Raw genomic sequence first — 22659 nt, forward strand, 5'->3', positions numbered from 1 at the left:
GTACGTGATGGGATTCAGTGAGGGAGACAAAACGCTGTGTGCCACATCAGTCCCCAAATCTGGAACAGATAAAAGTTCAACAGTTGGTCATAGGGCAGCAGAGAGCCGTGTGGTGAAGAAGATTGTGATGGAGAGAGGCAGCCGTGGGCGCAGGTGGACAGTCCAGGGAAGGGTGATGTGTGAGCCCTGGCGAGAAGAGGTGGGAATGGGAGAGAACAGACGTGGAGGATCCCAGTCTGCGTGGTGTTTCACTCGGGGCAGTCACGGGGTCAGGAGAGCCGCCGTCTGCCGACAGCAGGCAGAAGTGTGTCCTCAACGAAGCAGGAGAGGAGCAGTGATTTGTTCCTGTGCCACAGGGGTGGGGGGGGGTGGCCTGCAGCTGATGCTCGCCACCTTGGGGAGCAGGGGCCTCAGCTCCACCGCCTGGCAGGGGAGGAAGCTGGGTGGCAGACCAAGACCTGGGCCGGTCCCCCAGCCGGGGTCTCCTCAGCCTCTGGCTAGCTTCCTGAGTCTCTTAGCTGCCCCGTCCTGTCTCTGCCGCCTTATCCTGGTTTCATCGGGACCCTGGGCCTGAGCCCTTAAATCCCAGAAGTGCATCCGTAGTAGAAAAGGCTTTTTATGAAAGTGAACGAGCCTTGCCATGGTCGTGAAGTCAGAACAGACTGCACCGGTCTCCAGGTGATGGAGTCAGCGGGCTCTTTTCAACCCTGAACTCCTTGTTTACAGGGAGTGTCTATTGCATATTAAAGAATGAAGTCTCTGACAAAGTGCCAAGGATTTAGTACTTGTTAGAAGAACTAAGGATCTTAGTTGAGAGTGGGAACTAAGCTCCCACAAGGTGTACAGCATGGCCAAAAAACAAAAAGAAAGAGAGAAAGAATGAAAAGCCACTAATTAGGTATCTTTAGAAATGAAAGATTCAGTGGTGTAATCTGCAGAAATTATTGTAGAAAAATAACTAAGAACGACCTAGGAATTTTGAAATGACTCAGGGATGTCCAGTCAGGTAAATGGACCTGTCCTTTCCACTCCAGTCCCATCTTCTCTCCTAGACTTTTCATTTTTAAACTAATTGGTGACTTGTAGAAAGGTTTGTAAGTACATAACGCAAAGAAGTACAATGAGGTTCATAAAGCTTCTTGTGTTGTCTCTTCCATGACTGTGCTATCAGTAGACAAAGTCATTTTAAAAAATGTTAACAGTAAAATGTCAGGCACACAGTACATTTCTGATTCCATAAAGCAGGGGTCCCCACTCCCAGGCTGAGGACCGGTACCAGTGGGTGGCCTGTTAGGAACTGAGCTGAGCAGCAGGAGGTGAGTGGTGGGTGGGCAAGTGACACTTCGTCTGCCACCCCCATCCCTCCCCATCACTCCCCATCGTGCCCATCCCCCCAGTCCCCCATCACCCCCCATCCCTCCCCATCGCTCCCCATCACTCCCATCACCCCCATCCCTCCCCATCATGCCCATCCCCCCCATCCCCCCAGTCCCCCATCACCCCCCATCCCTCCCCATCCCTCCCCATTGCCCCCATCACTGACATTATCACCTGAACCATCCCCCCTGCCCCTGGCTTTTCTCCACACCCCACACACACACACCCCCACCCCACCCCCACACACACCCCCATCCATGAAAACATTGTCTTCCATGAAACTGGTCCCTGGTGCCTAAAAGGTTGGGCACCACTGCCATAAAGGACCCCAGGACCCCTCCCCGCCTCCTGCCTTGTGGTAGCTGGTATTGCCGTCAGTATCATAGGCTCCCGGCCTGCCCTTAGTGCACTGATAGAGGTTGTTGGGATTTAAATTTTCTCAGTGTGAAGCTTGTGGGTTAAACCAGGGGATGACCCAGGACTTCCCTGGTGGTCCAGTGGTTAGGACTCCGCCCTTCCACTGCAGAGGGCATGGATTCGATCCCTGGTTGGAAACTAGGACCCCACAAGAAAAACAACCCCCCACCCCCCCAAAAAAAAGTATGATTCTGTGTCTTAATTTAGCAAATACCTACATAGCTAAATGACAGTGTAGAATAGAAGCAGACAAGGTCCGGCCTTTTCTTTGCCTGTGATGTTAGAGCGTTTCTGGTGTTAGAAGTCTGCAGTGTTCTCTGTGTTTTGTTGTGAGATGCTGAGCATTTCTGAAGCTCTCAGGGGCAGACTCCTTTGTGCAGACCTCGGTATAGTTTCCTCTGCCTACATGTTTGTCCTCATGGCTTAGAAACGGAAGCGTGGTTGTGTGTTCCCTCGAATATCCTACCTAGGACATGGAGGCTCTACTGGCTGTTTAAGTTGGTAATAATTCTTCAGTCCTGGAAGGAGATGAACCTGTAGAGAATCGCGAGAGTCCTTCAGCATTTCATGACTCAGGCGTTCTCTGCATTGTGTTCCAGATGACCACGAAGCAGGTGGTTTAGAAGATGAAAGGACAGTGAGAGAGGCGGTATTACACTCTTGAAAACATATGAAGGGGGTGTTTGCTGAGCTTGTTTTATGTCCATGTGTAACAGCGATTCTTTCATTTGCATGTCTCGTTACTTGCAGGCATGAGTTGCTCGAGGAAGCCCGGAGACAAGGCTTACCTTTCGCACAATGGGACGGGCCCACTGTTGTCGTCTGGCTGGAGGTACGTAGCCCCCCGGTCCTGGGCGGAGTGTGTGTGGCCACTGCCCTCTGCCTAACCTCGCGGCCACCGTGTCTCTGTCTACAGCTCTGGGTGGGGATGCCAGCCTGGTACGTGGCTGCCTGCCGGGCCAACGTGAAGAGCGGGGCCATCATGTCCGCCCTGTCGGACACAGAGATCCAGCGGGAGATAGGCATCAGCAACCCCCTGCACCGGCTGAAGCTGAGGCTGGCCATCCAGGAGATCATGTCGCTGACCAGCCCGTCCGCCCCGCCCACGTCCCGGACGGTACGGCCCCGCCCCCCGGCCCTGCGGCTTCCGACACACCTGCTGCTCTGGGCTGCCGGTCTGGGGCGCAGAAGCAAGGGCGGCTTGTAACGTGGGGCAGTTGGGTTGTTAAAAGATACATGAGTGAGCACTTTTGTAACAGCTTGACTACAGTGGTGTCGTAATATAGGAACGGCAGTTTTTGAAAACCTACAGAAGTTATTATCACAAATACAAAGTTGAAGACAGTGAAGGAGAGAAAGCTTGGACCCCAGGTTGAGTTGTAGCCGGTGTTTTCCTCGTGTGACTTGTGCGGCCTGTTGGCACGTTCTGTGTTGGGAGCTGTGGACCCCGGGCTGTTATGCGTCCACGCATCTGCAGGTGTATCCCAGGTGGGCTTGTGCTCGCCCAGTTGTGCTCCCGTGGGGAGACTTTGAACGTCCTTTAAGAGGGTCCTAGTTGAAGAAGTGTAAAACGAATCTAGTGAAAACGTGAACTGTTATCGGGAGACAAGGGCAGGCCAGCTCTTCGTTTCCCAAGTGCAGACTCTGTCCACCAGCTCAGTTCCCGCTCTGCTTTCCGTCTGTCTGCTCCGGAGAGAACCACGGGGAGGAGACTCGGCCTCGCAGCTGCGCTCCCTCTGAGCCACAGGTCTAGGCCGGATTCAGGGCTCACAGTCATTTTACTCGAAAAGCCTGAAAGGTTTTCATTTGTTTGTCCTCCTTTGTTTCTCAGCGTGGTGGTGACAGACAGCAGCCCGTGTCCTCCCCTCACACAGATGCACGTGAGCTCCATGTATCCGATCTGCTCTCTGTGCCCAGAGAGGCGCCTTCTTACAGATGAAGGTGCTGGGGGTTTTCCCACAGCTGTTATCAAGTGTCTTGGTGAAGGGAGCGTCTTCTGGGTTGAGGGTGATGGACGGGGAGGATGAGCAGGCCTCCCGTGAGGATCCTGTCCCCCGTGAGACAAAGGCAGCACCCCCTCCCCAGGAGCCTGCCCACCCGCCCACCCGCGCCCGGGGGCCTGCCCAGCGGTGCCGTCACTGGGTCCCCGCACCCCGCCTCTGGCAGAGGCCCGGTCCCTGGCGGCGCCTGCTCAGGGTCGCCTCCCCAGAACCCAGGGCTGGCCTTGTGTACTGTTCCCTGTGCTGTGCCAGGGTGAGACCGTTTTAAATACGTGGGATTAGTAGTTCCTTGAGAATCTCTGGCCACTTTCGGAAGTACTCAGTGCATTTTCTTCTATTCAGATCTCACGTAGCTCAGGTGTACGTGTGGCCGGTGAAGCGCTAAGGGCTGTCCTCCTTAAGGAGGTGGGGTTCTCCCAGGAGAAGGACTGGGCATGGGTGCGCACCCGCGTTCTCTTGGGCGTCAAGGACGGGGAGGTGGGGGGGCCTCTCCTCCCCCCACCCCCTCCCGTGCGCTGGCTCACGTGTCTGCCACCTTTCCTCTTTGTCACTGCTGTCCTTGCCCTGGATGTGGCTGTCACGGGGCCCCCTAGACCACAGGAAATGTCTGGTTAACACACGAGGAGATGGAGACGCTCACGGCCACGCCACAAACGGTCAGTCCCGGCCCTGCGCGCGTCTCCCTCCCTGGGCAGCCCCGCCTCAGGGCCGCACCGGTCTCGGCCTTTTTGTGGAAAACAGAAATGTCCTTCCACAGTAAATTGTTCTGGATGAGTCTTTCCTTTAGGCATTAGTTAAATGTGTGAAACAGTCCATATTTTATCTGATTTTATATTTTTTTCAGGAACTTTAAGTGGGTAGACTTGCTCCATGTAGCATAGACTCAATTCCTGGCTCCTTAGAGGAGGCCTCCGTTCAGCCCTCCGCCCTAGTTTTCTCCTTTCATGGTGTGCTTACCATGAGAGGTCCGCTCCTTGCATGGGATGCTGGAATTGCTGGTTTTGCATGAGTTTTGCATGATGCTTTGATTCTTGGACCCTTTCCACCCAGTTAAGCTGCACCTGCCCTGCAAAGTTAAGTTGCTTGCCTTCCTAAGCTCACCAATACTAATAGTTCTATTCTTTTGCATCCCTAACCACGTAACATCAGGAAGATGAGGAGGGAAGCTGGGCTCAGGTTGGAGACTTTCTATAATGTATTCTTCACTATATGTACAGCAACAAAAAGAATTGGAGTATGAAAACTTGTAATTTACTTTTCTTGACATTTTTAACATCTTGACTGTCAGAATATTGTTAATGATTTGAAAGCATTAGCCAAAGAAAGCACAGGATTAAAGAGTACGTCTCATGGACAATTTTGAACATTTCTTGAGTGGTGCCCTGGTAGTTAATTCTCAATTAACGTCAATTACTTAGTTTGACACATGGTCTTTCCTAAAAAGCCCTATGGCTTCGGCAGCTCCTGAGATGATGTATTTCGGTCCCTGGTGGGGTAGCATTGGTTACAAGATCTACTGATAAGAGGATTGTATTCTAATAAATTTCCAACACAAGAGTTGCCATAGAGACTCTAGCTCTGTTGGCATTTACTGCGAACTGTCCTAACATGGTGTTGTTCCAAAGGCTTCTCACTGATGGATTTCTCAGAGATTGAGCCCCCTCTCACTTCACATACATGCTGGATTTTTAGGGCCTCAGTTCAACTCAAAAAAAGCTCTGTGACAGCTGTTTTGCAGCTTTACTTTGAGACAGCTTGACTAAAAACGATTTCCCTACATGTGATCCCACCGACAATGCCGTATGACACACGACAAATGGAAGGCTACCAGGTTGGGTGGGCAGTTTCTCTGAGGCGCTCACTAGTGGCACCTGTTCACAGACCCTAAAAGGATAACTGTGTAACCGAAAAGTCAAAGGAATTTTAAATCAGAATTTTCCTGACTACAAGTTGATGGTTGAAACACCTGTTTCCCTCTATTTGTACTTGTGAAGTGAAGCCAAGTATATCACGTTTTAACAGAAGAGAAAAAGCTGTAATATGATTCTGTGAGCTGCCCCCCCACTTAGGTATTCTGTGCCACTAGCCCAGATAAATGTCCTCATTAAGTGTTCAACCTAGTCAATAGTGACTATCGGTGATTTGGAAAGAGTGCATTTCCTAAGTACTTAAATGTCAGTATATTTTACACTAAGAAGAAGAACTTTGTAAGCACTTGAATATAAAATTCCCTGCGTTGTGGGGCACAATGTGTAAATTAAATAACCCGACCGTTTGCTTTTTGCAATGGAAGCATAAACAAGGATGAGCTGTGCCGATGACGTTCAGTCTTCAGCGTAAGCAAGGACCACCCTCACTCTACCCCCTTTTAGAGGAGAGGAAAGTGAAGAGGCCTCCCAGCGTCTGTGAAGCTGCCGTGGGCAGGTGGTGCAGTACATGTTCCCTGTGCTGTTAACACAGTGACCAGCTCCCGAGTCAAGGGGAGGTTTGAGATGCCCTTGGGCACTCAGGGGAAGAAGACATCAAGGTGTGGTGCATGCCTACAATGCCTTCATTTAGCAAGTAGCATCACCCAGCTACTTGTTCAACCCTGTACTGCCAGCGCCGGACCGCACTGCCCACTGGCGGTACAGGGTTGAACAGGACAGCCACACTCGCGCCATCACTCTCTCGTTGTACAGAGTTGAGAAAACTGATTTGTATTTGTGATCATTTCAGTGATGGAAAAACGGACCCTGTAGAGTCTCTTCTATCCAAAATGTTCTCTGATCTCGAGAGAGCCCCGTGTGTGCTTTCTTCCAGAGGCTGTGATGACAGCCCCGGAGATGTGGGTCTCACCAGGACTGAGCCTGATCCTTTAGGAACTTACGTTATCAACCACTTAAGTGTGAACAGAGTGCATAAAGAAGTGAACAAAAACAAGGAGGCTTCTGCTTCCATGGAATTCTCTGTTTAGAAATGTCTTTGCATTCTGTGTCTGGCTAAGAATGCATACTCAGCAGGCAAGAAAATAATACCAGGTATTCATGCTGTAAGTGTCAGGCCTGTGAGATGAGAGTTGGGTTTGAAAGAGTGAAAAAACATGATATTGTGATGCTGGCCCAAAAATGTCTGACGTTTATCTCCACTCATGATTATTTATAGACTTTTTTTTTCTGTTAGAAACATTTTTTTTTTCTATTAGAACTTGAGGGTTCTTTTTGGAGGTTGAGTCATTCCTTCCAGCTTCGTTGGTATAAATAGTAGTTTAGAGGCTGTATTTTTGAGATGGACCATGGTGGTAGTTGAGAGATACTATTTTCAAGGATTCCATAATGTACAGAATTTCCCTGAAGATACCTTAGTCTTCTCTGACTGAAGACTGTGTATATATATATTTAACTTATTTTTCATTGTGAAGACCTTGCACATATTCCGTTAGATTTATCTCTGAGGATTTCTTGGGTTTTGATGACGTTATAATAAATGGTATTCTTTAAATACCATTCTAGTATTTAGAAATACCGTGCATTTTTATATGTCGACCTTGTATCCTGCAACTTTGCTAAATTCAGTTTCATTCTTTTAACTGTTTTGTAGATTCATTTTTGACATTAATAATCAGGTCATCTATGAATAGTTTTATTGCTTTTCCAATTCATATGATTTTGATTTCTTTTTTCTTGTCTTATTACAGTGGCTAGGAGTTCCAATACAGTGTGGAATAAAAGTTGTGAGAGCAGACCTCCTTGCTCTGTTCCTGATCTTACAGAGAATGCATTGTATGATGTCAGCTCTGTTTTTTGTAGATGCCCTTTATGAGGTTGAGGCAGTTTTCTTCCATTCCTAAATTGCTTAGATTTCTATATATAAATGATGAATATTGTCAGATGCCTTTTCTTTATCTTTTGAGGTGATATTGTGGTTTTTCTTTTCAGTCCATTGATATCGTGACTTTCATTGGTCTTTCAAACGTTGACCAACCTTATGTTCTTGGGATAAACCCTACTTGTCATGATATCTTGATCGATTAATTGGTTATTGACTTCCTGGTATTTCGTTAAGGAATTTTGCCTCTGTGTCTCTGAGGGATATTGGTTTGTAGTTTTCTTGTAATATGTTTCTCTGGTTTGGGTATCAAGATAAAGCTGGCCTGGTGGCATGAGTTAGGCATTTTTTTCTTCACTATTTTGGGATGGTTTCTGTAGAATTGGTATTATTTCCGTAAATATTTGATAGGATTCACTAGTGAAGCCATTTAGGGTAGAGATTTGGGGTGGGGGAGGTGGGTAAGAAGGTTTATAACTACAAATTCGAGTTTTAATAGATTCAGGTTATCTGTTTCTTACTGAGTGGCTTTCATAGATTGTGTCTTTCAAGAAACTAGACTGTGTTATCTAAATTGCTTAAAGTTGCTCACAGTTTACCCTTAGTGTCCTTTGAATATCTGATGTCCCCTCTTTCATTCTTGATATTGGTAGTTTATCTTCTCTTTTTTCTTCATCACTCTGGTTAGTCAATTTTATTGACATTTATGAAGAACCTGATTTTAGTTTTGTCGTTTCATTTTCTACTTTTCTGATTTCCATTTCATTGATTTCTGCTCTTTTATTTTCTTCTTCCTGCTTTACTGAATTGTAATTTAATTCTCTTGAGGTCAGAGAACATACTTTGTGTGATTTCAGTCACTTTAAGTATGCTGAGATTTGTCTGTCTTGCAGAATATTCCATATCCCCTTGAAAAGAGTGTATCATGCTGATGCTGGGTGGAGTGTTATATAAAATGCCAGTTAGGTCAGGTTGGTGGATAGTGTAGCTTAAGGTTTCTGTATCCTTACTGAGGTTGGTTGGTTGTCTGTTTTGGCTTCCTTGTTCAATCAGTTATTGAATAATTGAGAGAGGAGGGTTGAGGTCTCTGACTATAATTGTGGGTTTGTCTATTTCTCCTTTCAGTCTTATCAATTATTGCTTTGCTTACCTCTTCTTTTAAAACTATTTTTTAATTCACTTAACTGACTGAAATTAACAGATGTTTCATTAAGGAAATTTGGAAAACAAAGTGTTAAAAATGAAATTAGAGCAGCAGAGATGTTTTTAATGAGCAGAGTTAGGTTGATCCTTCAAACTTGTTCATGAGTCGTGGTCTGTCTTTGTTGATATAGTATTATATCTATTGAGAAAAGCTATTTCAGAAAAGTACTGTGTAGTCAGTTATAGTTTTACTGTGGTTTGGTAAATAGGTTAAATTTATAAACGCAAATGAGTCAGAGTTTTAATGGCATAATTCCTTTTGTATACAATTTTGCTAGCAGATTTATAAGGTAGTAAATAAGAGGTCAAATTATTTTGAAATCATAAGCAACCATGTTGTTGTTAGCTTAGCCTCTGAGACTGTGTAACAGATTAAAAGTCCAGTTTAAAGATGATGTGAACAGCCCTTGTGACTGCTTCCGTGGGCTTTTTCCTGAACTGATGGTCCTGATTATTGAAAGCAGACCCTGGCGTACGGGGACATGAACCACGAGTGGATTGGCAACGAGTGGCTGCCCAGCCTGGGCCTCCCGCAGTACCGCAGCTACTTCATGGAGTGCCTCGTGGATGCACGCATGCTGGACCACTTGACCAAGAAGGACCTTCGCGGGCAGCTGAAGATGGTGGACAGCTTTCACAGGTCAGTCGCCACAGCAGTTCTCACTCATGCAGCAGTTCTCACTCATCGGCTGAGAGATGCTTGACTGTCACCAGGTCTAAATTGTTTCTTTTTTTCTTTTTCTCTTGGAAATAGAAACAGTTTCCAGTGTGGAATTATGTGTCTGCGAAGGTTAAATTATGACCGGAAAGAACTGGAAAGAAAAAGAGAAGAAAGCCAAAATGAACTAAAAGGCTAGTACAGTCACATTTCTTCCTTCCGAGTGTATTAGCAGCCTCAGTGATTTCCTATTTTAAAGAAAAAAATCAGAAAATGCTTTAAGTGGAGAAAACATGTCTGGCATCATTATAGACGAAGGGGTGTTTTTAAGATCCTCCTCTGTGGCCAGAGAACTTGGGCCTGTGTCCTGTGCTTACATCAGTCTGTGAGTTACGCGTCTCAAGGTAAACATTTTTCCCATGACTCTAGAGACTTCCTGTTACTCTGATGTGTCCTATTTCACTCAAAAATGCTGCTACACGCTGTAGATAATTCCAGAGCCAAGAACAAGACCTGCCGTTCACGCATTTGATTTAAATGCAAAAAATACTACTCTGGCCATTTGTCCAAGGACTTGAGCACAGAGGAGAAGAGTGTGGTTCTGCTCCAGGAGGGGGGGGTGGCGGGGGGGTGGCTTGAAGCTGCAGTGGGACCTCCTTAGCTGGGGAGGAAGGCAAAGGTATTCCAGTTAGAAGGCGGGTACGAGGAGCTTCTCACATTAGATGTTAGTGATTCAGCTCAATGGAGAACCTCCCGCAATTTTCAGAAAATAAATCACTAATAATAGTAATAATAATAAGACTTATTGAACAAGTCCAGGCACTTCCATAGGTTATTTAATCCTTACCACAGCCCTGTGGGTGTACGTGCTGTTTTCATCCCAAATTTTTACAAGAAAGAAACTGAAGATAAAAATATGGTTGGAGAGATGGCGCATTTAAAGAATAGTCGTGATTGAGTTCATTTGAATCATGAGAAAAGCCAGAAGCCAAGGGACTACCTTGGTGGCGCAGTGGTTAAGAATCCGCCTGCCAGTGTGGAGGACACGGGTTCAATCCCTGCTCCAGGAAGGTCCCACATGCTGCGAAGCAACTAAGCCCGTGTGCCACAACTATTGAGCCCACGCTCTAGAGCCTGCAAGCCACAACTGTTGAGTCCATGTGCCGCGACTACTGAAGCCCACGCGCCTAGAGCCTGTGCTGCACAACTAGAGAAGCCACCGCAATAAGTCGGCGCACCGCAAGGAAGAGTAGCCCCTGCTCGCTGCAACTAGAGAAAGTCCGTTTGCAGCAACGAAAACCCAATGCAGCCAGTAAATAAATAAATAAGATACATTTTTTAAAAAGTTAAAAAAAAAGAAAGGAAAATAAAAGAGAAGCCAGAAGCCAATGTTTATACCATCTCTACCTTTATCCAGAAAAGGGCATTGGAAATGGAATCTATAAACCTGTTTCGTTTTCTGTATCCATTTAAAATCTTTTTACAGTTGGCAGAAGCTGTCTTTGAAAGTAACTGGTGATTGTCTGCATGTATTTTACAGGGTGGCTATTTTTAGCTCTGTACTAGAGGAAATTTAATAATTTATTACTTGGCTTAATACAAGGTCTTCCCACCAAATCTCTGGTATGCTGGAAAACACCCTTAAGTTTCTCTCTTTTTAAAATGAGACAACAAAAATGGCTTCAAGAGAAAAGGCCTCAAGATTATAAATGAGAGGTTTATGTTGAATTGAGCCAGGTGTCCAGATATGGTGCCAGCTCCTCTTTGTGATGGGAAGAAAGTGCATCAAAAGACTCTCAAGTCTGTATCTGAAGCGCGTTCTTACCTGGTGGGCATTCACATTCTTACGTGTCCTTTTGTCTCTGATCCCTGGAGCCTCATTTTCTATTCTCTGGAAGTTAGGTGTACGTAATAACTGCGTTCCTCTTGGCTGTGTTCACTTGAAGCGTGGGCTGTTGACGGGGCAGTTCCCATTAGGATGGAGAAGGGCCGAGATCAGTGTAGCAGGGCTGGCTGCTCGCCTAGCAGCTGAAGGGTCAGGATCACGGCAGGACTCTCCCCGCAGGGCGGCAGGGCGCGCGTGATGAGCGCGGCTTTCTGAGGCCACTTTTCAAACAGCTTCCGTTTGTCTGCAGATGTGCTTGTGTGGAGCAACGACCGGGTGATCCGCTGGGTGCTCTCCATTGGCCTCAAGGAGTATGCAGACAACCTTGTGGAGAGCGGCGTGCACGGTGCACTCCTGGCCTTAGACGAGACCTTCGACTTCAGCGCGCTGGCCCTCCTGTTACAGATCCCCACGCAGAACACACAGGTACAGCCCAGCTGCCGGGCTTCACGTGGGCACAGCGTGCCACCCGTTCTCCCCAGGCAGACATGGGGCTTGTTATCCGAATGGAGGCCAAACAGCATCCCGGACAACTAGTGATCTCATCCCATACCAAGTCTGGCATAGGCTGGTTCAAAGTCAGCGGTGCTTCATTCCTCAGTGTTTTTGTCTGTCCTCTTTTCATTCTCAGTTGGAAGCATGAGAGTCTTGCAATAAACAAAATGAGGGGAACTTTCATTCAAGTCAGTGTGCTGGTAAGAGCAGCGTGTCTCAGGATTTAGTTCTGTGGAGAGAGACATACTCTCTGTGCACCAGGTGAAGACGTCTCATTGATTTGGTCTCTCTGGGTGAGGGCCCGTGTGATTCTTTGTCACTCGTGGGCTCATTTGAGAAGGAGGAGATTTTTTTTATTCTCCTACAGAAGATTGTATACCTCTTACACCAGCACCACCAGCACCACCCCACAGGGCGCACTTTGTATGTAATTTCCAGGAGCTCACGGATCCCTCTCCCCAGAAGCCCATCCATGGACTCCATGTTAAATCCTTGACTTAAAATACTGTCATAGTTCACGCTTCGGTTAAGTGCTGGTGTAAAAAAACAATTGTGTGCTGATTGACATTCACATGAAATTGTTGCACATTTTAAGGTGGTGTTGTTTTATGATTTCAGGCTCGTGCTGTCTTAGAAAGAGAGTTTAACAACCTTTTGGTCATGGGGACTGACAGAAGGTTCGATGAAGTAAGTTTTCAGCTTAATGATTTTTAAAGTTGCATTAATATCAATTATTTTATTATGCTTGTATGACCCATGTAGTCAGGGTATCTCTTCTAAATGTGGAGATAATTTTACTTTACAAGTTAAGCTTTTTTCTTTTTTTAAATACCATTTTTTAAAAAATTTTTATTTATTTTTTGGCTGCCTTGGGTCTTCGTTGCTGTGTGCAGGCTTTCTCTAGTTGCAGCGAGCAGGGGCTACTCTTCATTGCAGTGTTCAGGCTTCTCATTGCGGTGGCTTCTCTTGTTGTGGAGCACGAGCTCTAGGCTCTCAGGCTTCAGTAGTTGTGGCTCGCAGGCTCAGTAGTTGTGGCTCACGGGCTTTAGAGTCCAGGCTCAGTAGTTGTGGCGCATGGGCTTAGTTGCTCCGTGGCATGTGGCATCTTCCTGGACCAGGGATTGAACTTGTGTCTCTGCATTGGCAGGTGGATTCTTATACACTGCGCCACCAGGGAAGTCCCTACAAGTTAAGCTTTGCTCTTAAAAATTTATTAACAAACGAGCTATTAAAAAACTAATATCTTCAGTCGGATAGGGGTTTTTTTTTTTTATTTTTCCTATTTAACTTTTGCTATGTCTCACAGAGATCTTTCATATCATGAAACACTGGTTTCGGCTTAGGAGTGGAGGCTATAAGCTATGTTTTGGGGACCACCTGGATGCCCAGAGCCCTTGTGCTGTGTGGCATGTTTTATGAGTGTATTGAAACCACAAAATACCAGTGTCCCCTTATAGAAAACCATGACTCAGTTACTCCCACACTTTTGTTTTTTGTTTTTATATTTACTTTTTTATTTATGTATTTATTTTGGCTGCACCCGATCTTTAGTTGCGGCATGAGGGCTTCTTAGTTGTAGCCTGTGGGGTCTTAGCTCCCCGATGAGGGATCACACCCAGGCCGCCTGCGTTGGGAGTGTGGAGTCTTACCCACTGGACCCAAGTGTGTGTCGTATGTGTGTGTGTCCCCCTCCGCCCCACTGTTGTGGTTCTCTTCCCTGGACCTGAGGAGAGCTTGAGTCTGACACCGTGAATAGCAGGGCACCTCAGGGAGCGCCTGCTGGCTCTCCCAGCACGGACACAATCGCGTACAGCTTGAAAACTGTTTCTAAGGCAAGTACAAACATGTTATCTTCTATAGCAAGAAGTTGATCCCTTCGAGACAGGGAGCGAACCCTGGCAGTGGTCAGGAGGAACGTACCCCCCGGTGGCCCAGGCTGTCCTGGTTTCCACCCAGTGAGGGTCCAGCGTCAGTATCATCAGGCTGCCTGCGACTCGCTAGAATCCCCAGTTGGTCTCATGGGTGTCCCAGATGGGTGAAATGCCTGCCAGCAGAGCCGCTGGGACAAGCTCAGTCATTTCACAGGGCTGGTGACTTCAGGCTTTTGTCCTTTATTTTAAAATTTGTCTTCTTTTCTGTTCTTTGATTTACCAGGACGATGATAAAAGCTTTAGGAGAGCACCTTCTTGGAGAAAAAAATTTAGACCAAAGGACGTTCGTGGCTTAGCTGCTGGGTCAGCAGAGACCCTCCCCGCAAACTTCCGGGTCCCGTCCTCTCTGTCCTCGCCGTCTGTGCAGCCAAAGAAGATGCAGCTGGACGGTAGGTGACGCGGTGCTGCCCCGGCCGCTCTCAGGTGGCGTGAACAGCCTTGGGGCTGGCAGGCTGGAATGGCCCACCTCATAGGTTACGAGGCACTGGAGACTGGTGCATGCCCAGGTGTAAATGTTTCACAGTGAGTCCTAACATCTGTTTATAAAGGTTTAACAGTAATACGGTGTTTTTTTAAGTTCTTGTCTGGTTGAATATTAGCATATTCTTCCAACTAACACAACTAAGAATCGTGTGTGTTCTCAGGGTGTTAGATCGACACCCATGCTTGTAACGATGTGTGTGTGGCAGGCAGTGCTCAAGAACTCTTTCATAAAATAGTGTGGTCGCTTTCAGACCACACCAGTTATCCCCGGGCTCCTCTCCACGCTGGAAGGATGGCTAAGTCCATTTGAAATAACAGCAGCGTCCACCCTCCTGTCCTCCCTCCATCGTCACTGTTCCTTGTCCCTCACACGCTCTAGGAGGACGGGGAGAAGGGAGAAGGTGAGACCGAGAGGAGCCACCACCCGAGCTCGGCCAGGCCCGTAAACATGCCAGCTTCGCAGTTGCCATTTCCCACCCAGCTCTGGTTTTCCCTGTGACAGCCGCACTGCCAGAGGGCACCGCTCCGGAAGCGTGCCCTCGGCGCTGCCGCGTCCCCGCTCCAGGACAGCATCAGGAGCCAGGCGGCAGCTTAGGAGGCACCTTGAGCACCGTGCTGCAGTTTCCCATCTGAAAGAGGGTGGTGTCAGGGGGCGCCTTCTCCCCGGCTGGCTGTGTGGTTACACGAGTGGGTCAGGGCTCAGGAAAGCACCTGGCGCGCCCTCCGTCCCGTCCCGTGGGAGCGGAGCGTCAGGGTCACCGCGCTGCTGCTGTTCCTCAGCCCGTCCCCACTCTGCTGTGGCCGGCTGCAGGAGAGGGAGGGCTTTTAAAGGTGTACTGAGGGGCGCTTTGCGGTGTTTTCCTGTTATTAACTAGCCCTTCCCGTGAGGAGGTTTGTGAGTTTTGCTTTCACTTGCCTGTATGGAAATCAGAGCAGAGTACGTTTAGGGAAAGCCTTTGCTAAGCTGGATGCTTTTAGTGAGGACGGCTTAGAGGGCAGCATTTTTATTAAAAACCTGCATCTCTTTGCCAGAATTCAGTAATATGCCTAACTGGTGGGGGGAGCCAGTGATTTTTTTTTTTTTTTTTTGAATAGCATTTTTCTTCCAAGGAGCATGCAGTTCATCTTTACGAATGCTAAGCGTGGCCTGGGCTTCAGGCCACTGGACCATCTCAGTGAGCACCTCCTTATTGACCTCACAGCTTCATTTCCCTTCTCCTTATTGTAAAGTGCACTTCCCTGTTAAATGCTCACAGCGGTACTGACATTAGAGTTCAGAGAGATGAAAAATAATCCTAGAAAGGCACTTCCCTGGCAGTCCAGGGGTTAGGACTTTTCCTTCCAATGCAGGGGGTTGCGGCTTCCATCCCTGGTCGGGGAGCCAAGATCCCACATACCTCTTGGCCGAAAAACCAAAACATAAAACAGAAGCAGTATTGTCACAAATTCAATAAAGGCTTTAAAAATGGTCCACATCAAAATAATCTTTAAAAAAAAAAAACCTAGAAAGGGAATATATTATATGGGAAGTGGCTTTTTACCCCTGTGTGATAAGTAAGGCATGAACTGTTAAAATGGGTTGTTTTCATGGCTTTTGAAGGCAGAGTGCAGCAGGTCTCCAGGGTCCTTCGAAGGATTTAGAAAGATGATCTGCGGGACATCCCTGGTGGACCAGTGGTTCAGGCTCCGTGCTTCCAAATCGGGGGTGGGGTGGGGGGGACGGATTTGATCCCTGGTGGGGGAGCTAAGATCCCACATGCTGCAGTGATGGGGCCAAAATATATAAATAATAAAGAAACAAAGTTAAAATGTTCAAATCAGTGGCTTTAAAGACAGACCCACCCCCATCAGCAGCACCAGCTGTCTTAAGGCCTCTTTGGAACCATGGGCCAAAGATTGATAAAAGGTGGACCTGCGGAGAAACGAAAACTGTTGAATTGGGAGCCATGGATTTCTGCCAGGGTTATGGGAATTTCTCACTCAGTTTGAAGAGGGGACGGGGCTTACCTATTACGCCCTGCAGCCTGTTTCTTGACAAGAAAAAAAAAGTCAGTGAGTGGTGACATCATTTCCAATGGGAACTGAGACTGGTTTCCTCTTTCTTAGATAAGTCCCTGTCCTCTGCCCACCGCCGAAGCCGCTCGGGGGGCGCCCAGGGGAGAGCAGGCCCGTCCCCCTGGGCAGCAGCCCTCTGTCCCCTTTGCCCCTCGCTGGGCGCTGACCCCTGACACGGCTGCTGTTCCCAGCTACAGTGTTCAGGGCTGAAAGAGAAGCCCAGCTGCTCTCTGAATCTGGAGAGTTTAAGGAGAGACCAAGTGATCACGCAGAGTCGCCGTCACTGCACAGTCCTTTCTCACTCGCCTGATGTGCCTGCTACCCTAGAGGGGCCTCCCGTGCCCCCCTGGGTGGCGGGGTGGAGGGAACCCCTGCGGTGGCCCTTAGGTTCTCTTTCTCCAGGCTCGTCTGCCCCCGCTCTCTAGAGGCTCCCTCAGAACCCTAGCAGGTGTAGGTGCTGCTGTGGGTGTGAGTGTGTGTTTGTCCTTGTGCCCCATGTGCCGTCGACCACTAACCGCACGCTGTGTTTGCACGCTTCCTCCCGTGCTTGGCGGCCCAGGCAGCGTGGCGGGGACGCAGAGGCTGGATTCCGCTACAGTCAGGACTTACTCCTGCTGAGCCTCCCCCGGTGAGTACCGGGCGCCTGGTCCCGCAGGCGCGCGGAGGCCACGCCCTGGCGTCGGAGTGTCTGGGGGCGGGGCGGCGGGACGGCATATCGGAAGGTGGCAGAGGAGACCGTGACCTTGGCGCTTAGCGGCCACTGCCAGGCGTGGTCAGAGCACAGGCGTGGGCCTCCCTGGCAGGGCCGTGTGTGCTGGTGTCACTCCCGCGTTAGCGGTGCTGCTGGCCGTGTCCCGCGTGCACGTTCTCAGAGGGAACAAGCCCCGAAGCATCAAGGTTCGGGAGGCCCACCGTGTGCCTCTCAATCCAGAGCCCAGTTTTTAAAACGAACCTGCCCCGGCATCTCGGGTCAGCCGCTGCAGAGGGGCCACCCTTGCTTTGCAGGTGGGCGGGGCTCCTGGTGGGGCAACCCGGGAGCCCAGCCCTACCCTCCCTGCTGCTCTCAGGGCTGGAGGCTGTTCTCCTCTGTTCCGCCGTGGTGTCTCGGCTGGAGGGTTTGACTGGTTTTTTTATTAGCAGCTTTGAGATATATGTCAAAATAAAGTCACCCAAGGAATACTCTCCTTGATATGTTTGGTCCTTGATGTTAGTCTAAATACTCAAAGCAGCTGAAGCACAGAAAGCCGGGTCGGGAGGCCGTGGAGGGGCAGGAGCTCGGGAGCTTGTCGCGTCTCAGGACTGACTGGCGTGTTTGTTTTGTTTTCCAGTTTACCCACACTACTTCTACAGGTGATTATGCAGCATTCTGAATCCGACAGAGACTACGTTTTGAGCTCCATGGAATCTTTAATCTGTTAATACTTGTTATATGGACCTAAGATATTTTATTACAGAGTTTTTAATTAGTGAAAAATTCATGAATACCATAGAGAAAATATTTTAGAATTTAATGTTTCTTATATTTATGTAAACTTATGACTTCATTTATATAGTTACTTACTTTTTCATGTATGTCCAGGCTATAAATATCCTTTCAGATCAATTCATGTTCTTATATCTGGTTTTAGTCTTTCACACGAATGTACTGTAATGCTTGTATGTACAAATCTTATGAACAAATATAGGGCTTTTGTAAATTATGCATTTATTGTAATTACCCTTGTTTAATTTTTTAATGATAAACCATGAGAGAGAAGAGGATTTTACTGCGTGTGTAGAATCATCATGACACAGTGTCCTTTATCCTTTACAAAAGATAACCTAGCTCTACAACAATCATTTTGAAAGAAGCAACCTTAATTTCCAGCAATTGTTGTATTTTAATGACTGACCTTAACTGTACTTTTTCTAGCAAGAAATGCTTTACTCTGCAGCGTGAAGAGATTAAAAATATCAGGTGTTAAATGTCAGCTTCTAATCAAATTTGGACTGGAAGGATTATTAGAACACTATGAAACTCTCTTAGGACCGGTGAACTCTTCCATAGCCTAGTCTCTGTGGACCCGGATCCCTCGTCTTGGGTGACTGGCAGAGGCCATGAGCTGGGGGAAGAGAGACTCGGGTGGGGGGGGGCCTGGGCCCCGGCAGCCCGCTGCGCCCCCGCCTTCCCCGCCCCCTCCTGGGAAGCAGGGTCAAGGGCGCCAACTCTTAGAGGACCAATCACGAAGCACTGCACTCGCTGCGGAGACGCTGGTGCGCGGAGGAGGAAGGCACGAGATCTCGAAGATGTAGTGCAGCTCTAATCAAGGCCTTATTTTTCTGATGTAAATCATCTTTTTACACTTGTTTGTAAACATGTTTAAAGAATGGACCTAGTGGTACATTTTCAGATTTTGACGATATAGCCATTTTGGATTGTATAAGTAGCAGATGTAACTTTTACTTCTTAAATGGCGTATTAAAAAGCCAGCAAGAGACGTGTTCAGATCATGGTGCATTATTTATTATGCAGCTGATATATCGGTAGACAGAGACGGCATGTCTTTACATTTGGGTTCCGCCTTTAATTTACTTGTACAATTCATTGTTACCGTTCTGTTTTTCTATTAATCTTTTGTGAACTTCCTGATTATGTAACAAAGTATGTACAGTCTACTTTTGAACTATTTTTATCACAGTATTATTTATTGCTTTCTTTCAATAAAGTACTGAAGCAAAATTTTCCACTGCCAATAAAGAGTACCGAGGGTAAGCTGTGCTCCTGCTGAGAACGGACCGCAGCTGTTCTGTCTCCCGCTCCACCCGACTGATTGGAACCGGTGTCATCATAGGGAAGTTCTGTTATAGAAATCGTTTGACAATAAAAAGGCTGGAAGATGGAAGTATAGGATCAGGTGTCCTCCAGAGGATGACCAGGCGTTCGTGCCCTCGGTTCTGGAGACCAGGGACGCCATCTCATCAATACCCACTGGGAACCGGGCCCTGGAAACCTCTGCGGCCAGAGGTGCAGGCAACGGGCCAATTGCCGGAAACAGAGCGGAGAGGCACAGGCTCACCTGCCGAGTCCAGGGATGCGGCGGCGGGGCGGCCGTGCCCCGACCTGAATGGGGAGACTAGGGTGTGTGTGTGCGCGCGCGCGCACGTGTATGGGTGTGGGTGCTTTGTAGTTTTTTTCAGTCAACAATTTTTACTTACATATTCCATAGAAACAAGAATGTAGCAAGGGAATCGGGAGGAGGAAAAAGGATTTTTAATGGACATTCGTAATCACAGCTCTGTGTACATCTGCGAGCAGGCGTTCCCCTGGCAACAGGCTCCCCACCTCATCAGGCTCCCCCGCCCCAGCAGCAGGCTCCCACCCTCCCAGCATTATGCATGGCAGCCGCACTTGTCAGGTGCCCCCAGCCTGCCGCAGCCCGGGAACACTCAGCGCAGCCCCGGGGCAGTGGGAGCAGCTGCTACTGCAGGAGGTGCATTTTTAGGAGCTACCTGCGGAGCAGGAACAGGGTCCTGTTTCAAGCTAAGGTGAGACCAGAGGGCCAGAGCAAGTGGCAAAGAAGAGGGCACATGTGCTGCTGGCAGTTGCAGTGTTTGTGTCTGTGTGCACGTTCCTTAGCTCCGCTTCCTTCCTCTGGGCAGGCTTTGCTCTCCTGCTCTTCCCGCGTGGTCACACGAGGGTCCCAGGGCTGTGTTCTTCCAGATTCTGGGCCTCTGTGACAGCTGAAGCCAAGTCCTGAGTCGCGTCCGGGTCCAGCGTGGCAGGGGGGTGGGGACACCCAATTGGAGCTTGGGGCGGGGGGGGCTGAAAGTGGATCCCCAGGGGGACAGCCAGGCAGTAGTAGGTGGCAGGGGAGGGGATGTGGGTGGCTGCTTACAGAGGGCCACTGCAGGCAGCACCAGGATGAGAGCACAGATGCCTTAGCTCACCAGGCGATGTTTCCCACCCTCACCACTGTGGAGATGTTACTGTCATTGACCCACCCAGGTAATCCAAGGCAATCTCATCTCAAGATCCTTAATTACATCTACAAAGACCACGTTTCCAAATAAAGTCACATTCACTGATTCCAGAGATTTAGACATATCTCTGTGGGGCCACCACCATTCAACACTCTGGAGAAAACCCTGCCCTGCAGATACCAAGATGGGTAGAACCGGCCCTCCCCAGGGAACACCCTCTAGTGGGGACTGGACCTTTGACATCCCATGAAGGGCGTTGGGTGCAGAGAGCAGGGAGCTGGGCTGGGACATGGGGGGAAGGAGGGTCCAGACTGCTAGCAGTGACATGGTGGGTGGGGGCAGAGACCAGCCAGGAAGAACAAGAAAATATTTTTAAATAATCAAAATGACCCTTGGCATGCAAACAGGTTTGACTGGTTAGGAGAGTTACAATTCCAACTTGAATGTGTAGAGTCTCACTGGCTACAAAGGTAGATGCAGGGGCTCTGCTCTATTAAATAGTGATTTGGGGACTTCCCTGGCGGTCCGCTGGTTAGGACTCGGCACTTGCACTGCCGGGGGCCCCCAGGTTCAACCGCTGGTCGGAGACTAAGATCTGTGGGGTGCAGCCAAAATTAAAAAATAATAAAATCAATGTTAACTTTTTAAAAATTTTTTAAATGAAAACAATATAACCGAGGAATTATATTATACCACCTATAGGGCCTAAGAGATTTTAGTTATCAATTCTCCAGCATCTTATTTTCTTTTTAATGTTTTATTTTAATCAAAGTAGTAACATGTATATCACTTAAAGTAAAACACGAGTGGCCCCACACTCTGACTTCCCCTTCTCTGGTCCATGTGCAACTGGGTTAACTGTTTCCTCTGCTTGCTTCCTTGCTCCTAAATAACTTGTGCTTTATGTGGCCCCTTGATTCACCAACTTTAGACTTTACCAACTGGCAACTCTAGGGTAGGTGGGAATTTTAGCATTCCTCTGCTCTCCCTTTCCCTCTCGCAATCTCTCAACACAGTTAAATCAAAGTTGTTGGTTAAATCCATGTTCGCTGTTTCCATTAATAAGGCTGTAAATATTATTTATTGCTGAACAAAGTGGATTACTACAATTACAACAAAAAAAGCACATGAAAAGACTATTCCTCAGTATTTACAGATGAAATAATACAGCGTCTGGCATTTGCTTTAAGATAGTCTTGGGGCAGAGATAGGTCAGGATATTCTTCAAATAAAATCGACCGTGTGGGTGGATAATTGTTAAAGATGGGTGATGGATTCTGGAGGGTTTCTTATGTTACTCTATTTTTACATTCGTGTGAGATGTTTTATCATAACAAAAATTTTAATAGTTATTTTAAGGACACCCTCCATGTGATTAACTGTCTCAGTCTGGACTAGATGTCTGGAAATTGCTTCTTGGCTCTCACTTTGGAATGTAATTTAGCCCAGTTTTGAGCTTTTTAACTGCAACCCACAGTGGAAAACATTTTACAGCGCAGCTCAGCATGTATACACTACTTTCATCAATTTTATGATGACCATTTTTTCACATTTTTTTTAACCTGTGAAGTCAGGGTGTGTCTTACAAGCAATGACATCTTAGAAATACAGTATGTGACAAAATATCGCCTAGACTGCAGATTCTTTGCTACTCCTCTCACTGAGAGGTGGGGTCTTAATCCCCCCTTCCCACCTGCCCCTTAAGCCTGGAGGGCCTCAGTGACTTACCTGGTTGAGCAAAACAATGCAGCAGGGATGATGTTCTCGGACCTCTGAGGCGAGGTTGGCAGAAGCCTTGCAGAAACCAGCCACCAAGTAAGAAGTCCAGCTACCACGCTGTAAGGAAGCCCCAGCTGGCCGCATGGAGAGCCAGAGAGAGTGAGATCCCCCAATGCTCTCGCCAGCCTACTGGAAGTGAAGAAGTCAAGTTGGACATTCCTGTTCCTGAAGACGTGATGGGGAGAAGAAATGAGGAAGTCACCCAGCAGTCAGAGCCAAGGCCCCAGACATGTGGCCCCAACCAGTTCATCCATCCTCAGCCAATCATTTGAGCCAGGACAGCCGAGGCTCCATCGGACACAAAGGTGGACCATCCCCTGCCGTTTCCAGGCTCCTGATCCCCGGAATTTCAGCATAAAATGGTGGTGGTTCTTCACCGTGGACTCTTGGAGCGCCTTATTACACAGCAATCGATAACTGCCACTAGTATGTATGAAATGAACTCATATTTTCTATTCTGCCATTTTATATATACTTAATGCTGTTTTCCTCCCCCAGAAAATTGATTTCACAATTCCCTAAAAGATCACCATCTGCTGTCTTATCTGTTGCTTTGTAAAAACCCACCCCAAAACTTAGTGGTAAAAAAAACCCAATGATTTCTTGTTT

General features: G+C 47.9%; 1 protein-coding gene across 6 annotated transcripts in view; it reads left to right on the forward strand.

Annotated features, from left to right (window-relative positions):
- Positions 1-18812, forward strand: part of PPFIA1 (PTPRF interacting protein alpha 1) — an 81549-nt gene extending 62737 nt beyond the window's left edge. For 2 of the 6 annotated variants that reach the window (XM_057725960.1, XM_057725965.1), the window contains 8 exons: positions 2545-2626; positions 2711-2911; positions 9269-9444; positions 9559-9656; positions 11598-11773; positions 12461-12529; positions 13997-14162; positions 18224-18812. In XM_057725960.1, the coding sequence (XP_057581943.1) occupies positions 2545-2626; positions 2711-2911; positions 9269-9444; positions 9559-9656; positions 11598-11773; positions 12461-12529; positions 13997-14162; positions 18224-18363 (1108 nt within the window). In that variant the 3' untranslated portion in view covers positions 18364-18812. Of the gene's footprint in view, positions 1-2544; positions 2627-2710; positions 2912-3625; positions 3736-9268; positions 9445-9558; positions 9657-11597; positions 11774-12460; positions 12530-13996; positions 14163-16870; positions 16940-17639 lie in introns of those variants that run through there. The other 4 variants (XM_057725963.1, XM_057725961.1, XM_057725964.1 and 1 more) reach the window with 4 other exon arrangements.
- The last annotated feature ends 3847 nt before the right edge of the window (positions 18813-22659 follow it).

Source organism: Hippopotamus amphibius, chromosome 3, assembly GCF_030028045.1.
Source record: "Hippopotamus amphibius kiboko isolate mHipAmp2 chromosome 3, mHipAmp2.hap2, whole genome shotgun sequence".
Taxonomy (NCBI): Eukaryota; Metazoa; Chordata; class Mammalia; order Artiodactyla; family Hippopotamidae; genus Hippopotamus; species Hippopotamus amphibius.